Genomic DNA, 25,147 nt, shown 5'->3' with positions numbered 1-25,147 from the left:
GGGCGCTGTGTGTTTGTATGTGTGGGACAGATCACGCCAAGAGAGCTATGATAAGAACTGCAGCAGCGTGGGCGGCTCAAAGGTGGTGAGCGGTGAGCAGCAGAGATGCGTTGGCGAGTCAAAACTGTTCTTCCTCTCCCACAAAGAACGAGAGCGAAAAAGCAAAAAAAATTGTGTATGTAGATTAAAATGTAATTAAATGTTTACCAATCGGCCTGAAATTTTGTGGGCTGGATTATATTTTAATGTTTTAAATCACAAAAAAAAATGTAATCCATTTAGAGCAATATATAGTATAGCTGCCATGGGAACCATTGGCCAAATATCGTATTTTTGAACTTTGAGCTCAAGTCGCACCTCTAAACGTTGTCGAATCAGACTGAAACATTATATTCTATTGTTTTAGACGCTGAGACCTTTGAAAATTAAACTTTTATAAATAAACGCAAGCCCAGTGTACAAATGTACATATGTACATATGTATATGTATATGTATACAGAAAGAGTATCATATTTGTATCGTATGCGGATGAGACGTTTTGTCGAAGTCTCGCATTTGACTCGTATGCGATATCATTTGTGAACATTTGCAAGTGTCAAACACCAAAGTTACTGCTCGCTTTTCCCCTCAACTAAAATATCACTCATAAATATATTATTTTATCGATATGTATATTTATTAACCTTCCATCCCTACTAGCTGCAACGACATGTTTGTTCAAACCCTATTTTATAAACAATCCAATAGAAAGGAGCACTTAAAATTAGCCAATCTTGTTGAAAAATAATTCGTCAATCGGATAAAATTATGCATTCAGGGCTGAGGGTCTTAGCTAGCTAATAATGTAAAACCAAATATCTTACCCCAGGAATATGATTTCTGATCATGGACAGAGGACGATTAACCCATTGTTGACCAGTGGGTATACAATCAAGGAATATTATGAAACTTCAAGAGTTTTAGCGCACTTCAGGTGAGATTCAGTAATTTTTTTTAGAAAAAGGATGAATCTACAAGAAGAATTAACAAGCAGTATTAGTTTCCGCGGTTTAACTCATGTTGCACCCCTGTTTAAATTGAGGGGTGTTAAGTGGGTTAAGTTCGTTCAATCATCATGAACAAAACGTTAGCAGTGCTGCTCCCATCTCCAAAAAATTATTACTAAAATTTTTGCAGTCAAAAATTTTTGAGAATAAACGCGAAAACGTTTCGTCAAATTAACGAAACATTAAACCAAAGTCTGCGCAATTACATTTCTTAACTAAAAAAGAACTAAACCCAAAACACAGCAATTAGGTAAGGAAGATGTCGCCAAAGAGAACGTGGTCGGTGGCCACATTTTTTTTTTTTGCCAAGCATGGAAGCGTTTGTCTGCCACAGCGACGGGGTGGAACGGCGTCAGTGCGGTGGCGGTGTTCGTGTCACGGTTGAATTTTATTTACGATCATTAGATGTAGATAGAAAAACGCGTTTCCTGTGAACCCCAGTGGCTGAGTGAGTGTGTTGTGGCTGGCTCGGGGAGAAAGAGAAAGTTCAGACTTACTAGCTGTTGGGTTGCCAATACTGCGCTTCTGCAGCTGCCGTTTACCGCCTTTGTTGTAAATCCCGCCTAAGCGCAACAACAAACAAAGCATGGCATGCTTGGCGTTGTTGCCAAGTCAGCGCATTAATTGATTAATGAATATTTGTGTACTTTTATTATCATTTGGTAGAAAAAAATGGCACGCGGACACCAGAAGATCCAGTCACAGGCCAAGGCGGCCGACAAGCAGGCCAAGATGAAGAAGCAACAGGGCCACAGCGCCACCGACCAAAAGAAGGCGGCCCAAAAGGCGCTCGTCCATGTGTGCGCCGTCTGCAAGGTGAGTGTTGCCATCCATGCCGTCACTGACGGACACAATCTAATCAGTGTGCGTCCGTCCATTGCAGTCGCAAATGCCCGATCCCAAGACGTACAAGCAACACTTTGAGAACAAGCATCCCAAGAACGACATGCCCGAGGAGCTGAAGGATGTCTGAGACGACGCGAAACGACACCTATGTATATCAACGGAAACTGAATCGACGAGTTGCCTACCAGTACGAAATCTTAGCAACAATAACTTTACATCAACCAGAACCACAATCAGCCCAACCAATGGAGACCTTCTTGGGAGACGACTTATTGCCAATGCAAGAAACGCAGCTGAATTTTTTGTATACATACTGCTAAAATTTTGATTTTGGTTTAGATTTTTGAATTGGAATTGGAATTGAAATTGGAATTGCCACGAGTATGTGTATACAATTGTTTAAAGAATGGCTTACAAAATTATACAATACAATACAAGACAAAACCAACACATAGCATAATTTATGATTTTGTTTTTTATTTTAGTTTAACCTATTTTTTTCCTTCTTTCTAAGAACAATAATTACTCTGCTCTGCTCTGCCACCTTTTGGGATTAAGTTCAGAAACAAGAATTACAATATTTTATAGTTTTATACAAAACAAATAATGCCAGAAACGAGGAGAAACCAATGTTTTTGTACTATAACAATTTGAGTAAATCGTGTGTAAATGAGAATTTATGAATACAGAATAAAAAAAAAAATTGTTAAAAACCTAAATGAGTTTCAGTGCTGTAGTACAGCATTTGTCATGCGTCGGCCTAACCAGCCAATGTTTAATTAAATGCAATGCATTCGCGTCTTGACTTGATTCCTACTAGAAGCTACAGACATATTTCCAAATGTTGGAAAATTGTGTTGTCAACTAGTTATGTAATTAATAACGGGAAATTGTAAGAAAGAAAATTTGCCTATAAAACAGACAATGTCGTGACGGACGCACAAATCTCAACGGATACAAAAACTAGAAGACATAAAAAACGGCATATTCCCTACTATCCCCCGCTCAAGGGGTTCGGAGCTCCTTTCGCGATTGCCGTCGTCGATTGATCCCCGGCTGCAGATAGAGAGTGGGGATCTGCTGTTGTTGGGCTCGGGGCTATTGATTTTTTGGCTGTTGATTGACACTCCGCTAGCTGCATGAAGACCAAATCCTCTTTTGCTGGAAAGTCCATAAGCACGGTGATGCCTATATTATTATCGGGCAGAGTGGGAGTCTCCTCCTGGTAGCCGAACCAGTATATGATGATGCCAGGGCCGAAACTAAAGAGAATAAGCGGCGTGAGGAGGGAGGAACCAAGCAACCAAGCAAAAGAAAAGATAAAGCGCATACCGATTGCAATAGCTCTGCAACTGTTGATTAATGTTCCACTTGTGGCTCTTGGGATCGCCGAAATTGGCTTTGCTCTCGATCCAATTGACCACGGTGCCCTTGTAGAGGAATGGCAGTATCATTTTGATGTCGGGCGTCTTGTCGTAGCCCATGCGACGCAGGTCGTGCTCATCGTAGAAGTGAATGCCGGCCTCCTTGGCCAGCTGTTTCAGCTTCAGTTCGTATTCCTCGCCAATTATGCGCCGACGAAGATCTGTGATGGGACCCTCTTGGTTATCGCTGTACATACACTGCTGCACATTGGCAGCCAGCTGGGGATCGCTGATCAAATGCGGATACTTGAGCAGACGGGAGACCTGGGGCCTCTGCTTAAGGTCATATTTCTCCTGCAGCAGGACGCGGCACATGGCCACGGGATTGGCGCCCTCGGCACAGGCCATGCGTATAATCAGGGCATTGTCGTTATACAGATGAGCTTGCTCCTCATATCTGGAAAATAATTGAAAGTCATAGAGTAAGCCATATTTTAACTAAAGGCTTCTGATTCCCTTACGTCTTCAATAGCTTCTTTGCCCGATGGTCGTGCCGCCAGTGCTGGCCGCGCGACATGTTGAACAGCTCCGTTTGCACAATGCAAGTCAGGGCCCGCGGGTTCACATCCGTAAAGTAGCGATTCCTCAATTCGAATTCGCAGTCAATGGCTAGTCCATGGAATCCATTAACGAACTGACAGATCCTTGTGTACTCCACGCTGGTCAGGATTTTCTTTTTGTCCACTGCCACTGCGGACATTTTTAGGGCCTAAGACTTACAAAATATTTGTACAAGTTAGAAATAGTAAATAAAGCGCCAGAATGAACAGCTGGGTGTCTATCGATTTCAGTTCAGTCAAGAGCTTCGCTTCAAAGTCGACAGATGGCGCCTGTTTCGAGCACTGAAAATAATCGAGTTCAAATTTGAATTTGAATAAAATTCAATACTGAACTAATTCTCAAAGTGAAATGAAATAGCGTCTTGCTTTAGTATATTATATTTTATTTTTATATTCCCCTACGCTTAGTAAGGTTTCATTGATGATGAACTTTCACTGAATTTGAACACTGTGCTAATTTTTGCGTTATATTTGTATTCCATTTAATGTAACTATCAATTTCTATTGTTTAATATTTGCTTGGTGTGTGTTTTGTATTGTGTGGTGTGTGGGTGTTTATCTGTTTCTTAATCCTACCATATAAATAAGGTTCGTTTTCGTTTTGTAAATGCTATTCTTATTCTTCTTCTGGAAGCAAAATTCCATACGATTTGCTCTCGGTTCAACAACAGTATAAATTAATGACAAAGGTGCACAATAATAAAATAAAGTAAATACATACATACAATGAGATGCAAAAGCGTAAAATAAATAATCAATTTTAAATAAATAAAAGTTCAAATAACAAAAAAACGTGGCCACCGAATAATTTCGAGTTGGTTCTTTCAGCGCAGGTCTTTGCAGGTCGTCAAACTTGGTTTAACAATAAAACTCGATCTGCTGCGCTGCATTTGTAAAACTGCCAGCCAAGGGTATTTCTGTCACCTTCACCGGCATTCAATCTACGATTAACAATATTACAATTTTTCGACTTACAACTAGGCGTAGACTTTAAATGGACTCGTTAATTTTACTATTGAAATGTTTCTTGGGCTATCTTTAGACTTTAGACTTTGTTCATTGCAACTTTTCGGGTATTTTTCGTGGATTCTTAAGCTCGACAGACAAGCTTATTTGATCTTATTTAAACTTTTCTGTCTACTTGAAATACCACATAATATAATGTTCAAAAAAGAACTGTCCTACTGATCAAATAATAATAAATAATACAAACAGGGCCAGGGGGCAAACTTTTTTGAATAATTTGCTTAATACTATGTAAATTATTTTAATACCAATTTGTTACTTGACTTTAGAGCTCATTGATATTCAATTTATAGCTAACTGAATTCTGTTTAATGTTTAGTATTTGATTCGTGTTTTGTTTTAACTCTGTTACCGAAAGAAGGCATGGGGCGCGGGACGTGGGGCATGGGCTAGCAATTTCCATGAAATTTCAACCAGCAACATCTTCTAGGTATTACGATTTCGAGTTGTCCATCAGTTATAGCTGCTTAGAGTACTAGTACTAGTGTAATATTAGTTACAATCATTCAATTACGTACAGGAGTGATGGGGTGGGTGATGGTGACGAGTGAGGGATTAGTTAGTTGGGCTTCTATCTCTTATACTACTATTCTGGGGGAGGGGCTTGGGCTTACGCTTAGGCTCTACGACATAAACAATTAACACATAGTACATTCAGAGACAATCTGCTAAGCAACGGCTTCGGGAGTACAGTAGAGTGGATTGGAGTGGAGAGGATGGGTGGGAGTGAGGGTGGTAGGGGGGGTTTAAATTTGGCTTCAATTGCTAATAGAAATGCGGCGGCGGCAACGTTTGCGAGGGCAACGTCAACGACGGCGGATGCTTCTCCCATCAGACAACAGAATCCTTGCGTATCCTGCGTTTTCCGCATTTGTTAGCATGTGTTGTTAGCGAGCATGTGAGGAAGCAGGGGAAAAGAAGACAAAATACAACAATCGATGAATGAGAAATGAAGCGAACAAGCAAGTTATGAAATTCATTAGGATGGGGGATTATTATGCTGCTTAAGACTGTTTTCGCACCACATATAGTTTTCAGTCTGAGGAGCACGCATCACGCCCACGCCACCGCCCAGGCGGCGGTAGTTCATGCAGCCACAGAGACGCCATTGATTCGTCTCCGGATCGTACACCTCGATGGTCTTCAGATAGGCGGAGCCATCAAAGCCGCCCACCGCGTACAGTTGTCCGTTCACCACGGCCAGGCCGACCTGCAAAAAAAGTACACATGCGCGCACAGCACAAATGGGAGTTAAAAAATGTAGCTTAGGTTCGGAGACCTTTATCATCACTCACCCCGCTGCGTCGCGAGGTCATGGCCACAATGGGGCTCCAGGTGTTGGTCAGTGGATTATAGCGCTCAGCGGACGAGAGCTCCATACAATCATCTCGCCCGCCCACGGCATAGATATAGTTGTTGAACACCGCACAGCCCAAGTGCTTGCGACGCGTGGACATGGGACTGACGGCCACCCATTTGTTTTGCCTGCAAACACATAGCCATTTGACATTAGTCCAGATACAGATCCAGGGGAGGAAGGTATTAAGGCACTCACCTAGGATCATAGCGCTCTACTGTATTCAAGGGACATTGGCCATCCGAGCCACCAATCGCATAGAGAAAACCGCCCAAGACGGCCACCGCGACGCCTAGACGTCGTGTGGTCATCGGGGCCACCTTGGACCACTTGTTCTCCTTGGGATCGTAGCGCTCCACGTGATTCAGGCACTGGACTCCGTCCTGGCCACCCACAGCATACAAGAAACCGTCTAACACCGCCACGCCCACACTGGTGCGGCACGAGGTGGTGGGTGCCACATCACAGGACCATTGATTCGTCTGCGGGTCGTAGCGCTCGATGCTGTTCAGGTAACTCTGACCGTCGTGGCCACCCACAGCATAGAGTAGATCGTTGAGGACGGCCACGCCTACACCGCAGCGTCGCTTGCTCATGGGTGCAACCATTTTCCAGTCGTTGGTCTGCGGATCGAAGCGCTCCACTGAGGCAATTGCGTCGCCGGAGCACCAGCCTCCTACGGCAAACAGAACCTCGCCGCGACGTGTTGGCTTGCGGGGTCGGGTGCGTGGACCCTGCATCAGAGGGCGCTCCTGGGGCAGCAGCAGATAGTTCTTGGCCTCATCCACTAGATCCCGGCAAGCCTCGTCGCTGCGGACCAGGAGATCGGAGCCCACAGTGCCGACCAGGAACTTTGGAGAGAGTAGAGGCAGACGGACGTGTTGGAGTACCTTTAGAGGAGAGAAGCACAGAGGCATTATGATGAGCTGAAAGATATCATCGAAAACTCACCTGGGCCAAATGCTGGCGCCTCTCGGCCACATTGTACTTTAGCCACGACATGACCGCATTGAAGACCTGCTCCTCGGAGCGGACGTTAAGCTCGTCGCTGCAGATAATGTCCACCAGCTGGCCAACAGGCAGCAGCAAGAACTCCTCGCTCTCCATCACCTCCTGGAAGTTGTGCTGGGTAAATTTGTCGGCAATGCGAAGCAGCTCGCGGCAGGAGTGTGTGTCGGCAAAGGCTCGGATGCCCAGGCAGTTGGTCGGGTCCAGTTGGCGCTTGAGGAACTCGCAGCAAATGTCCTAGCAAATAAAAGATAACAACACTCTCCATGTAAACAAACACAGCATACAAAGCAGTCTTTGATCTAACCTGGATCTCCACCAGCTGAAGCAGGCAGGCGGCTGGCAGCAGAGTCTGCACGTTGGACTCCTCGACAATGATGTGGGCCGTGTAGCAAAAGTCGATGAGCAGTTCCATGGCGTTCTCGTCGATGTCGCGTATGGTGACCTCTGTTTGGCGTGACTCCTCCAGCTCTCCCGTGAACATTGCACAGAAGTAAGAGCTACAGGCGGATAGTATAACCCGATGGGCGAAGATTTTGCGCCCACCGACATTGAGCACAACGTCGCACAGCTCGCGATGGCGCCGCAGCATGTTGAGCTCGGTCAGCGTCACCTTTGGATGCTTCTCGGATGTGTGCGAGAGGCGGGCCGGAGATGGTGGACGGTCCACGCCCGTGGTGCCGGCCACACCAAGGCCTGTGTTGCCTGCAGAACTAGCATTTCCACTTGCATTTCCGGCTGCAGCTGGGCCACTTCCTCCGCCCGTGGAGCCCGGAAGGTCGCCCATTCTGTTCGCCGCTAAGCGCAGCGGGGCGGAAGCAACCCAACCCCACACGGCGTCTATCTGCGGATTTGAGGAATTGAGAAAATCTGTTTGAACAGGGAGCAATGTTAGTTTTTCCAGCGCGTTTTTCACCCAGCCTTGTGAGACACACTGACACACAATGTAACACACAAACACACACAAGCGCAGGCACAGCCACTCATGTACACACACACATGGCGATGTCGATGTCCCAATACCTTTGCTTCTCTGTTCTCCACGGATACAAAGCACGTCCAGGGCCAGCTGCAGGCGGAAAATTTCGAAAATGCAATTTTGCTGCTTGCTTAAAGCAACCACATTTATAAAATTTTCGTTGCACAAAAGCGCTTATTTTTTTGCAAACAGAAAAATTATTTGGGCTGGAAAAATCGAAACTCCGTAGCTATGTAATCAGTGTGACCGCGGATTTATCGATGGTCAGAAAATATACCGAAATATACCTTCACATTTTCCAAATATATGTACCGTAAATGCCGCCCCTCTATTTAAAAAAAGTGATCATCTACAGTTGCGGAAAACACTTTGAGTCAATTCTTTTTGTAGACCCATCCTATCTCTATACTTAAAAAAACCACCACGATGCCTTTCTCCAGTGCTGAACTAAAATTCGTCAAGGTTCATAATATTCGTGGAGTATATATTAATACCTACTAGTCGACAACGTCTCTTTCTACAAGAATGGCTAAATTTATGGACCCCGTTGTTTTGGATTGTGTCTGAAATAAGGTTTAAACAAAAAAGTCAACAGCAATTTTCACCAAATAAATTAAATTAAATAATAAATAAATACATATTTATTTCAAAATGACAGATACACCTGTCTTAACTTAATTTACTAGGTGACATCGTCCCCTGTGGTGAGGAATCACTTTTTAAACTAGCCCGCTAGTCAAGGTATATGTATATGTTCGTTAATATATAAGCAGTTCATACTATTTTCATTGTTTTCTGTTTTCGAGTTTATTCTTAAACAATAAAAAAGTAGACAATGAAAACAAATTATTAAAAATATGGAAAAAAATAATTAAAAAACAACAAAAAATAAATTTGTTTTACGGTATATTTTGAAAATGAGAATTGTATTTCGGTATATTTCTGAGAGGCAGACGGGTCTATTTTATTGATAAATCCGCGGTCACACTACGCGACGCTGACGAGGAAGCGATTTTCCAGAAGTTGTAAAAAAAACCTTTTTTAAAGTTACAAAATAGTTACTACATTTAAGTGCAAGGGTGTAAATAAATCAATACAGGTCGCGGATTGCATTGCATATAATAATAACTGAATTGAATAAGGAAAACTAGTGCGACACCACCAAGTAGAAAGTACGTGAAAAAACCAAAAGTGTGTCTGTGTGCGTGCGACGAGTTTTTTCATTCGCCTGAAGTGGAGCGAACCTATATTTGTGGATGGCTCTCCACAATAACACAACAAAAATAACAAATGCAGAAAATGTTGAGCAAACAGCAACACCAAACGATAGAACAATAGCGAAAGAATGTAAAAGAATCGTTAGCAGGACACCAAAATTGCATTGGAAATTGAAATTCGTGCGACAAAAGCAAAAGACTGCAGAAATTTTCAAAACTTGGCAGCCATATTTACTACAAAAACAAAGCTGTTGTAAAAGTACGTGACAAAACGCTTACACAGAAAATATTCAGCCACACACACAAACACACCCAACTCATAAGCAGCGCACTTATATACACATCCACACAAAAACACACACACACACTCACATTTGCACACGTACAGCGTGTTTGAGAGAGAGACTGAGAAGGGGAGAAACGCAAATGTGAATTAACAAACAAACAAACAAATAAGAAATATTTTGCGCAAAAGACAGCCCCCCTAAAAATTCAACAAAAGTGTATTACATAAACAAACACTGCGCATCAGTTTGATATCGAAATATTATGGAAATCGCACCATTGATTAGCAACGCAGCCGTTGCCGCCGTCGCTGCCGTCTCAGCCTCTGCCTCGTCCACATATGCCTACGAGAGCGAGAGCCGAACCAGCAGAAGCAGTAGCAGCAAGGAAAACGATAATGGTAAGGCTGATAAGCGAAAATGTCCCAGAATAGATTCACAACAAAGTCATAATCAAAATAAAGCAAACATTGCACAGATTATACAATTCTGCTTGTCCCTGGGTGAACTCCTCTTTCGCTACAACTCTCTATCTCCCTCTGTCTGCCAGTAGTTTTCCATGCATGTATGCAGAGTAGTACAATCTATGTACTTGTATGTGTCCATGTGCAGCGCATCGTAGCGCAGCGCAGCGCAGTCGCCCGCGAGTTGCAACACTTTTAGAGGAGGAGGTCGCTGAACCGAGCTAGACAGCCATATTTCTTTCAATTCTTTTAGAGGCCAACGGAGTGTAGTGACAATAACAATGCAAATAGTAATAGTTTTTTGTTTTTTTTTTTAATGCTGTTGCGCAATTTACGCTGGCGCAGATCATTGCCCAGCCGATTAGTCAGCAATTTGCCAAGGTGCTCCCGTAGCCATTTGCGACATAAGTACATACATATTTACGAACGGAGTAGACAGCATGGCAACAAACAATTTAAAGGTCGTACTTATGTACATATTTAATAGCTACTTGTCCACCCCTGGCACCCCTGAGCGATGACCGATGATCGATATTATCCTATCCTATCCTATCCTGGCTGTTAACAGTTGACTCTGGTTCACAGAAAGCTCCGGCTTGAGCTCTCAGACTTTGGCGGTCAAAAGTAAAATCAAACAACAAATTGACTGATCAAACACTGAAAATTCTGGGAGTTCCCCGCAGATCAAGTTTGCAGAAACTTGAATAAAATTCTATAAAGATTTTTAGAATACAAAAAATACCAACCAGCACTCCTTGGGGGCTATCATATTGTCAGTATTTGTTTGCCCTTTGCTTATCTCTAGAGGTTTAATTTGGTTTTTTCCCCTTATGTTTTCAAGTCAACAATCTGGCGTTGCTCGCTTCGCTGACGCTTCAGAAAGTGCTGAATATCAACAATAATAATAATAATAACAACAACAACAACAGCAGCAGCAATAGTGGGGCAGCCATCAGGCTAACTGAACAACAACGACGAAACCTCGACGAAATTCAACCTGAGAATGATGTATTAAATAGGTTGCTTAAAAATGGAGCAGTTTTTACCAAAACACAGCCCACGCCCCCCATAACCATCGAGAAGAAAAGACAGAACCAGCAGCAACAGCATCAGCAGCAGTATCAGCATGCACACCTGCAACACCAGCAGCAGCAGCAGCAGCAGCAACAACAACAGCGGCAGCAGCAACAACAGCAGCAACAGCAACAACAGCAGCAGCAGCAGCAACAGCAACAAAACAGCGCGCAGAAGCAACGCCTCGATTCATCCATATCATCCACACACTCATCGACATCAACGAACTCCTCCTATGGCAGCTCCTCCTCCGAAGATGTACTTGTGGCCGGGACCAGCACTAGCAGCAGCAGGAGAGCCCCAGGAACAGCGACAGGAACCATAGGAAGCTTAGCATCCGTAAAGGCGTCCAGCATTAAATTGCCAGAGAAATCGAAAATTCCGTCCGATATACTTGATGATCTGGCCAGTAGATTTATAATCAATGTACCGGACATGGAGCTAAACAATCTAATAAGAATATGCTTTCAAATCGAGTTGGCCCATTGGTTCTATCTGGATTTCTTTTGTGCCCCCGAAGTGAATGAAGATGGTGTGCCCACGATTGTACAGCGGAAGCTACCAGCGGTGGGGATCAAACAGTTTGCCATGCAATTGTTCCAAGTGAGTGTTTGCTTCCCTTCCCTTCTCTTCCCTGCCCTTCCCTCCAATTACATATCCATCTAATGCCAATCGAATCGTTTATGTTGCCACACACAGCACATTCCCTTCCTGAACAAACATTTTGGCACTGTGGAACAAATACTGCAAGAGTGGAAGAACTACAAGATGTCGGTGCCCACATACGGTGCCATTTTGGTGTCTGAAGATCACAATCATTGCTTGCTAGTGCAGTCCTATTTCGCACGCAACTCGTGGGGCTTTCCCAAGGGGAAAATCAATGAGAACGAGGATCCAGCACATTGTGCAACAAGAGAGGTGAGTTTTTGTGTGGAATAAACATGGCAATTTAATTGATTTCTCTTCTTTTTAGGTTTACGAGGAAACTGGGTTCGACATCACCGACATCATCGATGCCAATGATTATATTGAGGCTTTTATCAACTATCAATATACGCGGCTGTATGTCGTGCGGAATATACCGATGGACACGCAGTTCGCTCCGCGCACACGCAACGAGATCAAATGCTGTGACTGGTTCCGTATTAATGATTTGCCGGTCAACAAGAATGATGCCATATCGAAAGCCAAACTGGGCAAGAATGCCAATTCCTTCTTTATGATTATACCCTTTGTTAAGCGCCTCAAGAAGTGGGTAAGTGAGCGTCAGGCTGGCATCGGACCCCGTCGACGCAAATGCTCTGGTCAGCAAAGTCCCAAAGCCGCATCGCCGACCAATGGGAGTGGCAGCTGCAAGAAGGATGCTGCTGCCTCGCGACGCCAGCGACACAAGTCCATGGGGGATTTGGATGGTGTCAAATTAAATAATCTCAATGGAAAACCGGGTGCCGGTTCCTCCGGGCCGGTGGCTTGTGCATCGGCCAACACCACAGGCACCATGAACATATGCAATAGCAACAAACGCAATAAACTAAATGGGGCTGCAGGCAGCAATCAAACCACGCCACTATCAACGGCAACACACACTCCGGCAGCCACAACTCCCGGAGGAGGAAGTGCTGGAGCAGCTATATCATCGAAGCGTCAACTGTTCCATAGCCACAGTCAAAATGATGCACAGCAGCAGCAGCAACAGCAGCAGGTGTCCCATGGCAATGACAAAGTAATCCACTAGCAATCTCTTTTATTCAACTGTCTAATCCATTTGCAACATCCCTTCAATAGGTGGTCAGCTCCTTTGATTTGATACGAAAGGAGAAACAGCAGCTACTGAGGGCAGCCAAGTTGCAGAAGCAACACCAGGCGCAGCAGCAACAGCAACTAATGCAGGGCTTGCGCCCCAAGGTTGTGCAAAATGAGAAGCAAGGAAATCATCATCAGCAACAGCAGCAGCAGCAGCAACAACAATCGCAGCTGCTGGTCAAGAAGAGCCTGGGACAACAACAGCAACAACCCACAACGGGCATGGACTTGATAGCCATGCTATCGGCTGCGGCGGCAGCTCAGCAAAAGACACCAACAGCGGGACAGCCACGTCCACGGCCAGCATCGGTTTCGCTGAACTTCGAGGGATCCCCAACCATAGGACCATCGCAGCAGCAGCACAATCAGCTGCAGCGCATGCCCTCGGGCACTAATTTGAGGATTCTGAAGCGAGCCCAATCTCAGCAGCCGTCGCAGCAGCTGCAGCAGCAACAGCAGCATCAAAGTCAGGTAGGCGTGGGCACGCCTGCTTTAGGGCCGATGGACTTTACGCCCAACTTTAATTCGTGGACGAATTTTACATTCACCAAAAACTGGATAGAAAATGTGTTTTGCTAAACATTTTCACACTATTTACTTCCTTCTATTCTATAAAAATTCTGATTGAATGCATTTTCAAGCAAAAGGCCAGATTACAGGGAATAAGATATATTTTTGGATGCTTTGTGACAGGAGAGAGAGTGAGAGAGAGAGACAGCTAAAGAGAAGAGACCCTGCCAGGAAGAAAGAAAGAAAGAAAGCATGCCAATTGCATTTAACAAGTACACATTTGTTATAAAAAAACAACAACTAAATCTTAAACAACGTACCAACACTCAATAGACAACTAATCATGTCTAGTCCTAGGCTTTGGAGACTATGTATCGTGTAAGCTTCAAGAACTTTAATGATCTCCCACAGGAGAAATCACACTTTTCCACATATATATATATACCTAACATATATATATTCAACATTATATAGGGAACAGCAGGCATGAAAAATGAAATGATTTTCATACCAAAAACTCGAGTCTTCCGCTCAGCACACACGTAACGTAGCGCTTAGTTTATTCCATGGACAAGGACAAGGACACAAAAGAGACGACATTGAGATTGAAGTACAATACAATACACAATTACTAATTACTATGAATATTGTTAAGAGTCCTTGCCGTGGAAGCTAAACAGCTAAACGTTTATTGTGTGCGTGAACAAAGCCCCTACTTCGAGCCGTGTGCGGCGTTTAAACGTATTTTTAGACAAAACCAACAAACTAAACTTAACTAAAGCGTAGCTTTAATACGCCCTAAAACACTCACACACACACACACACACACCGAAAGTTTTGCCCCAGTTGCTGTGCAAGTATTCTTATTGAAGTCCTTTAACGACTCACCTGATGGATGAAATTTATGGGGAAAATCGTGTTTGCGGGCAAGGGAAATAATTGGAATTTCTGGGCCGCTATACTGCCCGCCCCCTTCCCCCACCCCCCACCTAAGAGAAAGATGTGTAGAAAAGAATACAAATAATAACAATGTAAATATTTAAATTGTGATATCGTATTTCTTAGCACAATTGTGATCTTAACAAAACAAAACGGCTAGCTACTACGTGCAACCAACCACAAACAACTTTTATAAGCGAACGAAGAGAGAGGACATTTTTAAACAATCAAACGAAATTGCGCCCCTTAAAACCAGCGAAAGAACAGACACAGACAGACAGACAGAATGGGAGGCCATTGATTGAGCGTTCGAGCGACCCACAATGCGGGGCAATTATGAGGCATATCTTCAGGCAAGGCAATAGGCACAGCACCAATAAAATAAATAAGAACAGCCCAAGCGTAATGTTGCGCCGGGGATGCAATGCTGTGAATGGATGTTGATGATTGACAAACATTTAACGAATTTAAATTAGTTTAAATTTGAATGATTAAAACATATAGAAGGACGCTTAAAAGTATTTAAACGATTTGTAAAGGATCAGAAGAGGATGATGTATATTTTTGTGAGCCACTAGTGCGTAAGTGATAGGAGGAGGAGGAGGAGAACCAGCAGACACATCAGAAGCGAAACGAAACGAAAAGATACCTTCATGAAATATGTGTGTGTTAAGCCTTTTGATAATAACGTATCGTAGACTTCGTTCAAGTTTTCTACAAAGCCAAGTTTCCTATAATTCATAAGCATGTCCGAAGCCTGTCCAACGATTCGGTTCGGTTCGGTTCGTTCTCTCCACCAAGCATACATAGTCTCCAATGTGTGAAACTGTTGCCTATTAGCGTATATCTTTAGACTAAGCCACTAAACAGAGTCGTCTCCATCTCCACACGCGGTCGTCACTCTAAACAACGAGAACAAGAACAAGAAAAGCTAGAAAAACTACCCCTTAAGATGGCCTTTTGCTTATAATTCGCTTGATAAATTCTGTAACTTCAACCAAAAAATCCAAAAAATTTGCATTTGCTTAGAAATTTCTAAAATTTGACCTTTAAAGCTTTTTGAAAAGCCATATTAATTTGTATTTTTTATGTTTACATTTTGAGCTTCAAATTTGTTTTAAACAATTATTCTTTTAATTTGGATTTGGATAACATTGTACAAAAAACAAACAAACAAAAACGAAATATCCTATGATTTTACTTTAATTTCTGAAACGGAACTGCGTTTCCACACTCCCCTTCCCCCGACAAATGTTCTATGAAATTGGCAATAATTTTTTTAGTATTGATATTTTATATTTTTTTTACTTTTTTCCTATACAAGAAACAATTAATTACGTGGGACATTTGTCTGGGACAAAAAACAAAACAAACAAAACAAAAAAAAAAAACAAAAATACAAGAAAGAAACAACCAAACCATCAAAGATTCAGCAAGCAATGAATATCAAACTATAAACAAAATAAGAACTTTGTTAACAAAGCTTGGGAAATGAACTAAAAAGGAGAGAAAGCAAAGCAAATTAATTGTTGTACAATTTCGTTGTGAAAAAAAATCAAATATAATGCAAACTGAAACATTTCATTCGAGTCAAACGGAAAGTTTGTTTAAGCAACAACATAATCTTTATAATTTTAAGTGTGCAAAAAGTGTGTGCTGCTCCAAAATCCCAAAACAATACTATAGTTGATGTTCGTTTTAACTTATTTTTTGAACAAGCATACCCATACCATAGCAATATGTAACCATCATGAATGGGACCCTGGATAAACAAAAGTTAATTAATGCGAGTGGTGATGGACGCGCCACCATTAAGCCTAAAGAAAAATCGAGGACTCGCTCTAAACTGAAATTGTTATGCATTTTAGACCATTTTATCCGAAAAAGTGAACAAAGAACCACTATCAACACGTCCAAAACGAGAACTTAAGGTGCGTCCTAGACTCCAGACCTGAATAGATTGGCAGAGTGAACTGGAACTTAGTAAGAGAAATCCCCGTGAAGGATAACCATCCGTTTGCTACAAATCTATTCTGGTGCCAGCACTTCCTTATAAATCATACGATATCAAAAACCCAATTTGTAGACTTTAAACCAAAACCAAGAAAATATAAAACAAACTTAAATCTCCAATCAAGAACAATTGTAACGTAAAGATTATCAAATCAAGTAACTTATTTGTGGCATAATATATTCCCCAATATTTTCCCTGCCCCCTCCCCACCCAAAATTCCGGCAATAAATTGATGTATCAAGTTTTAATGATCACTTTTTTTATTTTTCGTCTTCTTCCTCAGACATTTGGTAAGCAAAAGTGGATAGCCGTGTCTAGCTTCATTTATATTCATTTTTTAATCGCGGGCATTATCCGTCTACTTAGTAACTACTTAAAATTGACAAGAACTAGTTCATTTGGTTCTTAGTGGGGACCATCTATGTTTTCGATTTTAAATCATCGCCGGTACGTCGATGATTACATCACTTCTCTTTTATTTTTTTCAACCGAATAAATATATATTTCACAAATATATATGTACATATGAGCGTATTTAGGATAATGATTATTTTCTTACAATTAAACATTTTTATTTTAATGTTAGCTGCTTTGGTAGGCTTATGAAGTGGCCCCTATTATTGTCATTGGGCGGAGAATATGAGTATCTACGTTTCCGCTGAAACGAATTCTCTATCGTCAGAAACTCACCCTGCTTAGAAGGGTTCTTCCCATTCTGGTCTTTTGAGTGAAGCTGAGCGTGCTGGGCTTGGCTGGAAAGGCTGATAGCTTCGCCGCAACCGGGATGTGGGCACACGTACATTCCGTGAAAGGTCTTCATATGCTTGTTGTAGTGAGTCTCCAGGTAGTACGACTGGCCACAGTCGGGCAAATGGCACACATACAATGGTGAGGCATGATATACCGGCACTTCGTGTGATTTCAAATGCTTGTCCAATTCCGCCTTGTTATCGAAGGTATACGAACACTTGGAAAAGGTGCAGTAGAACCTATTGGTGATGTGCATGAAAGAGGCGTGTTGTACGACCCCATGGTAGCGATCGAAGACTTTCCCACATTCCACACAACGAAAGTCAAAGCCCTTTGAACGACTCCAGATGGTGTTGTGCTTCTGGGTCTTCTCGTGATCCTTTAACTTTTTCGGACTGTTAAATGTTTTGTCACACCTCCGACAAATGTAGCGGGGATCTGCACGAGTCATTAAGCTGTGCGTTCGAATGTGGGAAATGATACTCAACTCGACGTTGCAACAGGTGCAAATAATTTTGGTCGCCGTGGTACTGTTCCTGTAAAATTTGGCCAATATAAGACCATCGTACCGTACTGCAATGGCGAAGTTTTCAGTGGATGGTTTTACGGTGGCAGCTTTTGTTGAAACGATTGCCAAAAGCTCCTTCTTTTCTTCCAATACTGGGGAAACAGGAAGAGTCTGTTCGGGCATCAATTCAATGTTCTCCCAACCATCTATTTCCAGGGGGTTTTCCTCCTTAATCGTAATTTCAAAGGTTTCAGATGGGGCCGTCTTTGATTGCGCTGCGGTCCAACGCCGGAGTGTTGCGCTCATGTCGAGCACATGTCCTAAACAAGGCTCACATATGCAAGACTTTTTCCCCAAAATGCAAGCCTATGAAAGAATTCCAGGGATGATACATATGTATGTGTGTATTTATGGCAATGCGTAGGTGCTTACATCAATGTTGTACCACACGACCAGCTTTTCCAGTAGTTCCTTTGAATTTTCGATCACTTCATTTTCGAGCTTAATGCCAACCGCCAGGTTGTCCTGGCACAATAGGCACGGTCGTCCCGCATCCATGACTTGGTTTTTAAATTAATCTTTTACGGAAATTAGAGAAAATCACACTGCAGAACAATCGACGCACAAACAATCGACATAATCGATGAAATCATTATCGGACTGCATCGATGTAAACTATCACCACTATCGATCATTTCGGAACATTATTTTTGAAAATATCGATAAGGACTATGATTAATTGCCTTATTGCCTTATAATATAACTTTGCTGAGAAGAGAGCGATAGCATGAGAGACAAAAGGCAAAATTAGTGTTCTTAGCCGTCTCCAGACACATCTTCCGGCTATCGATCGGCTATTCCGCCAACCGGCTAAATTGCACAGACAAATGTAACAGTCGATCATTTCTGTCCGGGGGCAGCTGGAAAGCCAAGCTGACGAACAAATGTTTTTCGCTCTCAATGCATTCTTCTCGCATAAATCTGTCTCTGTTTTTGCTGTTAGTCAGTTAGCAAATTATAATAAGGCTGTTAGAGTCTCGTTCTCTAAACTCAATAGAGTTATCTTTGCAATTTGAACGCAATTTGTAAAGTTTCCGTTCGTCCTACGGGAAATGGAATCCATCGCACCAGAACTAGAGCGAGCTGGAACAACATCGATGACTACAAACGATTTTTCGATTACTTTTAAAGATAGAATCGAATTTATAAAAAAATATATTCGTCGAACCTATACTTAGTACCTTCTACGCTTATCGGCTAAAAATCATCGATGGTTTGGTTGCACGAAAAATCGATGTTGCGAAAAATCGAGGCACATGGTCTATCGATGCTTTGCCAGCTCTACCCAGAACGCAAAGTACAACAAATTCTGTCTCCCTGTGACGTGAAAAGTGCATAAAATAAATACTTTTCCATCTAGTTTAAGTAAAATTTATTGCAAAACAAAACATGGTATGTAAATGATAGTGGCCACATGAGTTAATAGAATTTTCCTTTGCAATGCAAATGAATATTGAGCCTCACCTGTGTTTTCGTGAGTGTGAGTGTGTGTGTCGGTCGCGTGTGTGCGTGGTAAAGAAGCGGCCGCCGCGTCACAATACAAATTGTGCTGCTTCGATTTTTTCCAATTATCTTAATTGTATATTGTATGTTTTGTTTTTTTTTTAATGTGCATAGTCATTTGCGGAAAAAATCACGGGGCTGTTGGCGCGTCCAAATCAACAGGATCCCGTGGGCGGACCGGAGCAGCCTTGGTATCTCAAATATGGCAGTCGATTGCTGGGCATTGTGGCCGCCTTTTGTAAGTTTTAACTAGCACTTAAATTTAACTCTAGAACAGCCAATTCATGTAAGATTATGTGCCCCAAAAATATTGGGCATCGATTTTTGTGTACATTTTGTTGTTGCTATTACGTTTGCTTCTCTGTGTGTCCCTGTGGTTGTGGGTGTGTGTGTGTGTGTGTGTGTGTATCGCCTCCCACAATACGCACGCTCTGACATTGATAAAGGAAGAAAGAAAGCAACAACAGCAAGGCAGCATAACAGTGAAATGAAGAAGCAGAAGAAGCAGTAGTAGGAAACGCAACAAAAGGATACAGAAATTTGTATAGATTCATATGAGGGTATGGGGCTGTGGAAGAGTGAGAAAGAGACAAACAGGGTCAAAGGAGCTTTTTCTGTGTCAAGTTTGGCGCTTTAATTCGTTATTCTTGCGTCCTTTTCCATTTTTATTCCCGATATTGTACATTTACTATAGAGAATGCAATTTTCTCTGCTCATTCAGCAGTAATTTTGCATGCTTTTTTTATTATCAGCACTACAGTGCAGTGCACTGCAGTGCGGGAGCGGGGGCGGAGACGGGAGCGAGAGCTTCTCTCTTCCGTATTCTCGCTCTCTGCTTTCACTTGATTACGCCTGATTGCGTTTTTTCTTTGTTACGCGCTATGCTTTAACCTCTCCCTCTCTGCAATGACATTGAACTTTTATTTTTTCTCAATGATTTCTTCTGGCTCTGCAGTGGGATTTTGTGATATGAGTTCCATTCAACGATTTGGGGGGACTTTATCGGGACACAAGAGCCAGCCACACTCAACAAATTTGTAGCAGAAATACATACATATGTGCATACATACATACATATGTATGCATATCCACTCCACTCGTGCGGCTTCTGCACCCATAAACCAGTTTGGCTTTTGGTTTTATTGTAAATTAAAACCAAAAGTCTATAATTAATAAATGTTTTTTTTTTATGCCGGTTCGGACAGCATCCGAATCTGCTCCGTTGAATCTGTTTTGACGAGCTATATGAACCGCAATAACCTCAGCGCTGAGATCACATTACGCTTCAAAGTAAAACGAAACTGCGAAAAGAGAGAATAAGGGAGAAAAGGCATACAAGTACATAGTACATAGATCATGAAATTCTAGCACAGTTCCTTTTTTTTTGAGATAAGCTCAAGAAGCCCAAGGAAATTCTGATTAAAATTATACTACACTCTGCTGTACTTAAAAGAAAACACGATCTTTCGCAATGTTTTCCTATTCATTTATCACACAGAGAGCTGTTTGTTTGGCTCTTGTTTACTTAGATTTTTATCAAAAAAAAAAACCAGCTGATAAAATATTTGAATGTAATTTTTTTTAGCTCTTATTCCGCTATCATAACTAGAACTAGAACTAGAGATTAAAGCAACAAAATGGGAACATAACATACTATGTACAACTGCCCGTACTCTGAAGTCTGACTCTGAAGTCGCTTCTAACAATTCGACCCACTATTTTCAGCAAATTGTCACGCTTCTGTGGCTGGACTGGTTCGTTGTTGTTACTTTTGTGTATTATTATTATAAATAAAAGCGAAAAATTGGCACACGAATGAGTCAGCGATGTTGATTAGATTTCGTTTCCAAATGGGTTTCGTTTGTGAAGCGATTCGGTAAGATAATGGGGCCATATTTTTAGTGGGCGTTTGAGATTAAAATGTGGTCATATCTGCATTTCATTTAGAGTAGAATTGGGGAACGCCTTTTAATTATTTATATTTATTTGTTCATGTATTAGTTTGTTACTTTCATTGACGTTTGCTGTCGTTTTAGTTGCCATTCTTTTTGGGCTCTGGAATGTGCTCTCAATTATCACACTCAGTGTCTCCTGCCTGGTGGCGGGCATTATCCAGATGATAGCCGGCTTTATAGTCATGGTTCTGGAGGCGCCCTGCTGCTTTGTGTGCATCGAGCAGGTGAACGGCATTGCGGATAAGGTGGATGCCAAGCCCATGTACTTCCGGGCCGGGCTATACTGCGCGTGAGTATCAAATGAAATGAAATGCATGAACAATGTTCATACATATGTACATATGTCTAATGGTATGGTATGGTAATTGTCTCTCCATATAGCTTGGCCGTTCCGCCAATCTTCATGTGCTTCGGTCTGGCCAGCTTATTCGGCAGTGGCCTCATCTTTGCAACCGGCGCCGTTTATGCCATGATGGCGTTAGGCAAGAAGTGAGTATAAGGATCCAGAGGGGATCGGATCTGCAGGATCTGCAGGATTCGATTGATCCGCTGGATCTGTTTAGCTTCTAAGTTAGAGCGGGAACTTAGTTAGAACTTGGCCAAGTGCATTTTTGCTAATCGAAACCAATGTTTTCTCTATATTCCTTCAATGTGCTAACCACTGTGATAATGCTTAAATTTAAAAAAAAAAAAAAAAACAAAAACAAAAACCAATACAATTACGATACACAATACGCTATGTAGAGCTTCGCGCGAGGACATGGCCGCTGCCGCCACATCGCCCACACAGATGGCCGGCGGTCAGGTGGGAGGTCAAATGCAAATGGGCGGCGATCAGCATATCACACTCATGGAAGATCCCGATGTCTGGCGTCCCACATAAATGCCTAATTGCGATATTAGTAACTGCCAAACCACACTCTACGACACTCCAAAAGACATACCAGCCACACACACACATCCACAGCCACACCCACACCCATACAGTCCAGTCCATTCCACTAGAAGCAAAGAAAAAGCTACAAGAAATTGATTGGGAAGCAGATCATAGCGGATATCATAGCGGAGCAAGAGCAGCGTTACCGAGGGCATCTGAGAATATAGAAGAATACAGAAGAACACCCCACCAAAATACAAAAGAAATGAAACGAAATTCTCATATGTAATTGTTGTTGAAACAAACGTTTGTTAATAACCAAAGTGTTTTTTGGGGCAAATGCATTTTCGTCATTTTGGCCCCATTGTCTTTGTCCCCTTTGTGCATGTAATTCGTATTCCATTTTTAAATGTCTTTCGTCGAACGGTTGGTGTTGTTAAAAACTACAGTTAAATATATTATACATATAGTACATAGAGAAAATACTGAAGGGAATACATTGATACTTACATATTATGTCGAAAGTGCAGCAAGCATATATTTTTAGTGAGAAACTATATTGAAAGATAACCGAGAATGCAAACAAAAGAAATACTTATTTAAAAACAGAAACCACAAGCTTCCACACACACACACACACACACACACACAGCTTAAACACAATCAAACACACACAAGAATCAAACAAATATAAATAATACTATAAAAAGTGAGAATCAAGAAAGAACAACCTATAGAGCAATATGTACAACTCAGAAAAAGTATTAACTCGAGATATGATATGCTTTGCTTGAATGTAAAACAGGAAATACAAAATGTTAACGTTATTTGAGAATTGATTTTGCTCACAAGATAGTCCGCGAATTGAAATTGAAATTGAAATTGATCATAATCAAGCATTAGACATATAAAAATATACAAAATATACAATTTCTATATAATATATATAGTGTACACAAGTTGGGGATACATACATATGACGTTTGTGTTTTTTAAATGTTGTAAATTCGTTCATTTTGCCTTTTAGAATTCAGGTCGTCTGTTTTTTTTTTCGAGCTTCGTATAATTTCTCATGAGCTAGAAATATATGTTTTTTGTATATTATTATTATTTTTATATATGTACAACCAAAATTTCAAACTGTTCAAGTCTGATAGAAAGGTATTATTTTTTTTTGGGATAGCCCTGTGGGCACAATTCCTTTCAAAATGCATTCCAAAATTTTTACATTAAACTTTATATTTATTTAATCATAACTTTTTAGTGATTTAAGTATGAAAAAACATTTAAGAAATACTCGCCAGAACTTGTTAATAATAGAGCCTTCGCAAGCAAACAGAGAAATCTCACCTGAACTAATTATAAAAGTTGAATAAATTAAATAAATTTGTTGAAAATATGTTAAATCGATGAACGGCAACACTAAAAATGAAATATGTAATGTAAATGTTTTTTTTTTTGGGCCCTAATCAAGTATCAGACTAAAGATCTAATACACGTCACATCAAAAAACTGTCCAAGAACAGCCCAAGAGCAGTTAAATCTAATAACAACGACTGGCCTACAGCAACTGCAGCACCGATAGCCAACAACATGAACAATATGAAACACGCTGAAACAGCTTGCTGTTAAACACTGTGCTGCCTCCAAGAAATCACAAAAGGCAAATAAATTTGTATAAGCTTTTATGAATGTAATCAATTATCAATATAGTACAGTGCGTTTCAATGACAGCGCGACAGTTGCAATGCAAACCCACTAAAAATGTGGTATTCTGTAAATTATGTACATCTTTCAACTGTCGGGATGTCCTTAAGCGTACTATATGTATGTTTTTTTAGTGAGTAGATAAACTTTAAAAACTTTCGAAAGTAGTTATTTTATGTACATTTTGAGTTGATTTTGGACAAATTGTAACTGTAGCACCCGATCTTTTGTTGTATTGAAAAATTATTGTATACAATTTTGAATAATTTTAAACGATACTGTTTGGTTTCCCTACGTAGGCACAAAGCACACACACACACTTCCCTAGTTGAGCACATAAATTCCGATTAATCTCCATTTGATTTCTTACATTTTTCTACTATAGATTTAGTTTTGAAGATTGTTTAAACAATTATAAAACCCTTTTGTCTACTTACTCGTAAACAGAGCATCCGCCGAGGATATGCGGGCAGCTGCACAACAAACTGGTTATGGAGGCAATGGCACAGCCGCGTCGACCACCAACGACAGGGCGGGGATTGTGAACAATGCCCAGCCCTTCTCCTTCACCGGGGCCGTTGGAACGGACAGCAATGTGTGATTGTGAAACGGATAGAAATGCGGATTGCGGAGAGCTGGGGTGTGCCGTGAGAAAAAAAGACTCAGAACGCGCAACATTTGAGGGGCAAAACTACTACATAGAGAACATCAACAGATCAACAGGCAATTTAAATAATGAAGTGCAATTCCCAATTATTCAATGACTTAACACACGTCCGGAAAAACGAAAATAAAAGAAACATATACACATACATATGTTAATCAGATCAATAAGCTCTGATCTCTCATTCTAGAGCAATTCAAGATATATCAGATCAGATGTAAAAACTATTTTGTATTAAATGTACGAATGTATTTTTATTTTTTTTTCCCCCCCTTTTTTAAGTATTTCTCGTATTTCAGTGTCCTATCTATTTATTGTGTTGCCTGTGTCCCATCATTCCAAAATTATGGTTTTCAACTTAGTAGAAATTGCAGAAATAAATTATTGGACGACATCACTAGCGAGGTGGTAGGCGTGGCAAGAGAATCGTGTAAAATTTATGTTTAGTCATAGTTTAAATATATACCTTAAAAATATATTTAAATGCATAATACTAAAATGTTTAAATTAATGCAAAATCAAACTATAAATATTGTATGTGAACCATATTAAAATTGAATTATACATACTT

The 25,147-nt window shown here is 41.3% G+C and overlaps 6 protein-coding genes across 10 annotated transcripts; 3 read left to right on the top strand and 3 right to left on the bottom strand.

The window, feature by feature from the left end:
* Window positions 1-1,087: 1,087 nt before the first annotated feature.
* LOC4813233 (zinc finger protein 706-like) lies at window positions 1,088-2,353 on the top strand. 2 transcript variants are annotated; one of them, XM_001353389.4, is made up of 3 exons: window positions 1,088-1,297; window positions 1,714-1,863; window positions 1,931-2,353. In XM_001353389.4, exons 2-3 carry the CDS (start codon window positions 1,720-1,722, stop codon window positions 2,018-2,020), a joined length of 234 nt encoding a protein of 77 aa, XP_001353425.1. In that variant the 5' UTR covers window positions 1,088-1,297; window positions 1,714-1,719; the 3' UTR covers window positions 2,021-2,353. The 2 variants fall into 2 exon arrangements, with proteins under 2 accessions (XP_001353425.1, XP_033238132.1); XM_033382241.1 differs by lacking the exon at window positions 1,088-1,297 and adding an exon at window positions 1,384-1,495 and having other exon boundaries at window positions 1,931-2,350.
* A 46-nt stretch (window positions 2,354-2,399) lies between these two features.
* On the bottom strand, window positions 2,400-4,184 carry LOC6900494 (protein C15orf41 homolog). The gene is made up of 3 exons (XM_002134848.3): window positions 3,779-4,184; window positions 3,226-3,714; window positions 2,400-3,155 (listed from the first exon to the last, which is right to left on the bottom strand). The coding sequence occupies exons 1-3, from the start codon at window positions 4,015-4,017 to the stop codon at window positions 2,888-2,890; spliced, it is 996 nt and encodes a 331-aa protein (XP_002134884.1). The 5' UTR covers window positions 4,018-4,184; the 3' UTR covers window positions 2,400-2,887.
* A 129-nt stretch (window positions 4,185-4,313) lies between these two features.
* On the bottom strand, window positions 4,314-8,505 carry dbo (Kelch-like protein diablo). Of its 3 annotated transcripts, XM_001353388.4 has the most exons (7): window positions 8,292-8,505; window positions 7,576-8,112; window positions 7,212-7,505; window positions 6,459-7,150; window positions 6,199-6,388; window positions 5,926-6,113; window positions 4,314-5,759 (listed from the first exon to the last, which is right to left on the bottom strand). In XM_001353388.4, the coding sequence occupies exons 2-7, from the start codon at window positions 8,053-8,055 to the stop codon at window positions 5,735-5,737; spliced, it is 1,869 nt and encodes a 622-aa protein (XP_001353424.3). In that variant the 5' UTR covers window positions 8,056-8,112; window positions 8,292-8,505; the 3' UTR covers window positions 4,314-5,734. The 3 variants fall into 3 exon arrangements, with proteins under 3 accessions (XP_001353424.3, XP_015042832.1, XP_015042833.1); XM_015187346.2 differs by having other exon boundaries at window positions 4,322-6,113; XM_015187347.2 differs by having other exon boundaries at window positions 4,322-6,113; window positions 7,576-8,138; window positions 8,292-8,421.
* Window positions 8,506-9,183: 678 nt separating this feature from the next.
* DCP2 (decapping protein 2) lies at window positions 9,184-16,800 on the top strand. Its single transcript, XM_033384776.1, has 5 exons — window positions 9,184-10,149; window positions 11,054-11,889; window positions 11,986-12,204; window positions 12,260-13,009; window positions 13,072-16,800. The coding sequence occupies exons 1-5, from the start codon at window positions 10,014-10,016 to the stop codon at window positions 13,666-13,668; spliced, it is 2,538 nt and encodes an 845-aa protein (XP_033240667.1). The 5' UTR covers window positions 9,184-10,013; the 3' UTR covers window positions 13,669-16,800.
* On the bottom strand, window positions 16,245-18,475 carry CkIIalpha-i1 (CKII-alpha subunit interactor-1). The gene is made up of 2 exons (XM_001353386.4): window positions 18,243-18,475; window positions 16,245-18,176 (listed from the first exon to the last, which is right to left on the bottom strand). The coding sequence occupies exons 1-2, from the start codon at window positions 18,366-18,368 to the stop codon at window positions 17,124-17,126; spliced, it is 1,179 nt and encodes a 392-aa protein (XP_001353422.3). The 5' UTR covers window positions 18,369-18,475; the 3' UTR covers window positions 16,245-17,123.
* A 633-nt stretch (window positions 18,476-19,108) lies between these two features.
* fwe (Calcium channel fwe) lies at window positions 19,109-24,838 on the top strand. 2 transcript variants are annotated; one of them, XM_015187344.2, is made up of 5 exons: window positions 19,109-19,262; window positions 19,488-19,611; window positions 21,410-21,617; window positions 21,710-21,817; window positions 24,360-24,838. In XM_015187344.2, the coding sequence occupies exons 1-5, from the start codon at window positions 19,260-19,262 to the stop codon at window positions 24,511-24,513; spliced, it is 597 nt and encodes a 198-aa protein (XP_015042830.1). In that variant the 5' UTR covers window positions 19,109-19,259; the 3' UTR covers window positions 24,514-24,838. The 2 variants fall into 2 exon arrangements, with proteins under 2 accessions (XP_015042830.1, XP_001353421.3); XM_001353385.4 differs by lacking the exon at window positions 24,360-24,838 and adding an exon at window positions 22,073-23,646.
* The last annotated feature ends 309 nt before the right edge of the window (window positions 24,839-25,147 follow it).

This window comes from Drosophila pseudoobscura, chromosome X, assembly GCF_009870125.1.
Source record: "Drosophila pseudoobscura strain MV-25-SWS-2005 chromosome X, UCI_Dpse_MV25, whole genome shotgun sequence".
Lineage (NCBI taxonomy): Eukaryota > Metazoa > Arthropoda > Insecta > Diptera > Drosophilidae > Drosophila > Drosophila pseudoobscura.
This window is presented reverse-complemented; position numbering and strand designations above follow the sequence as displayed.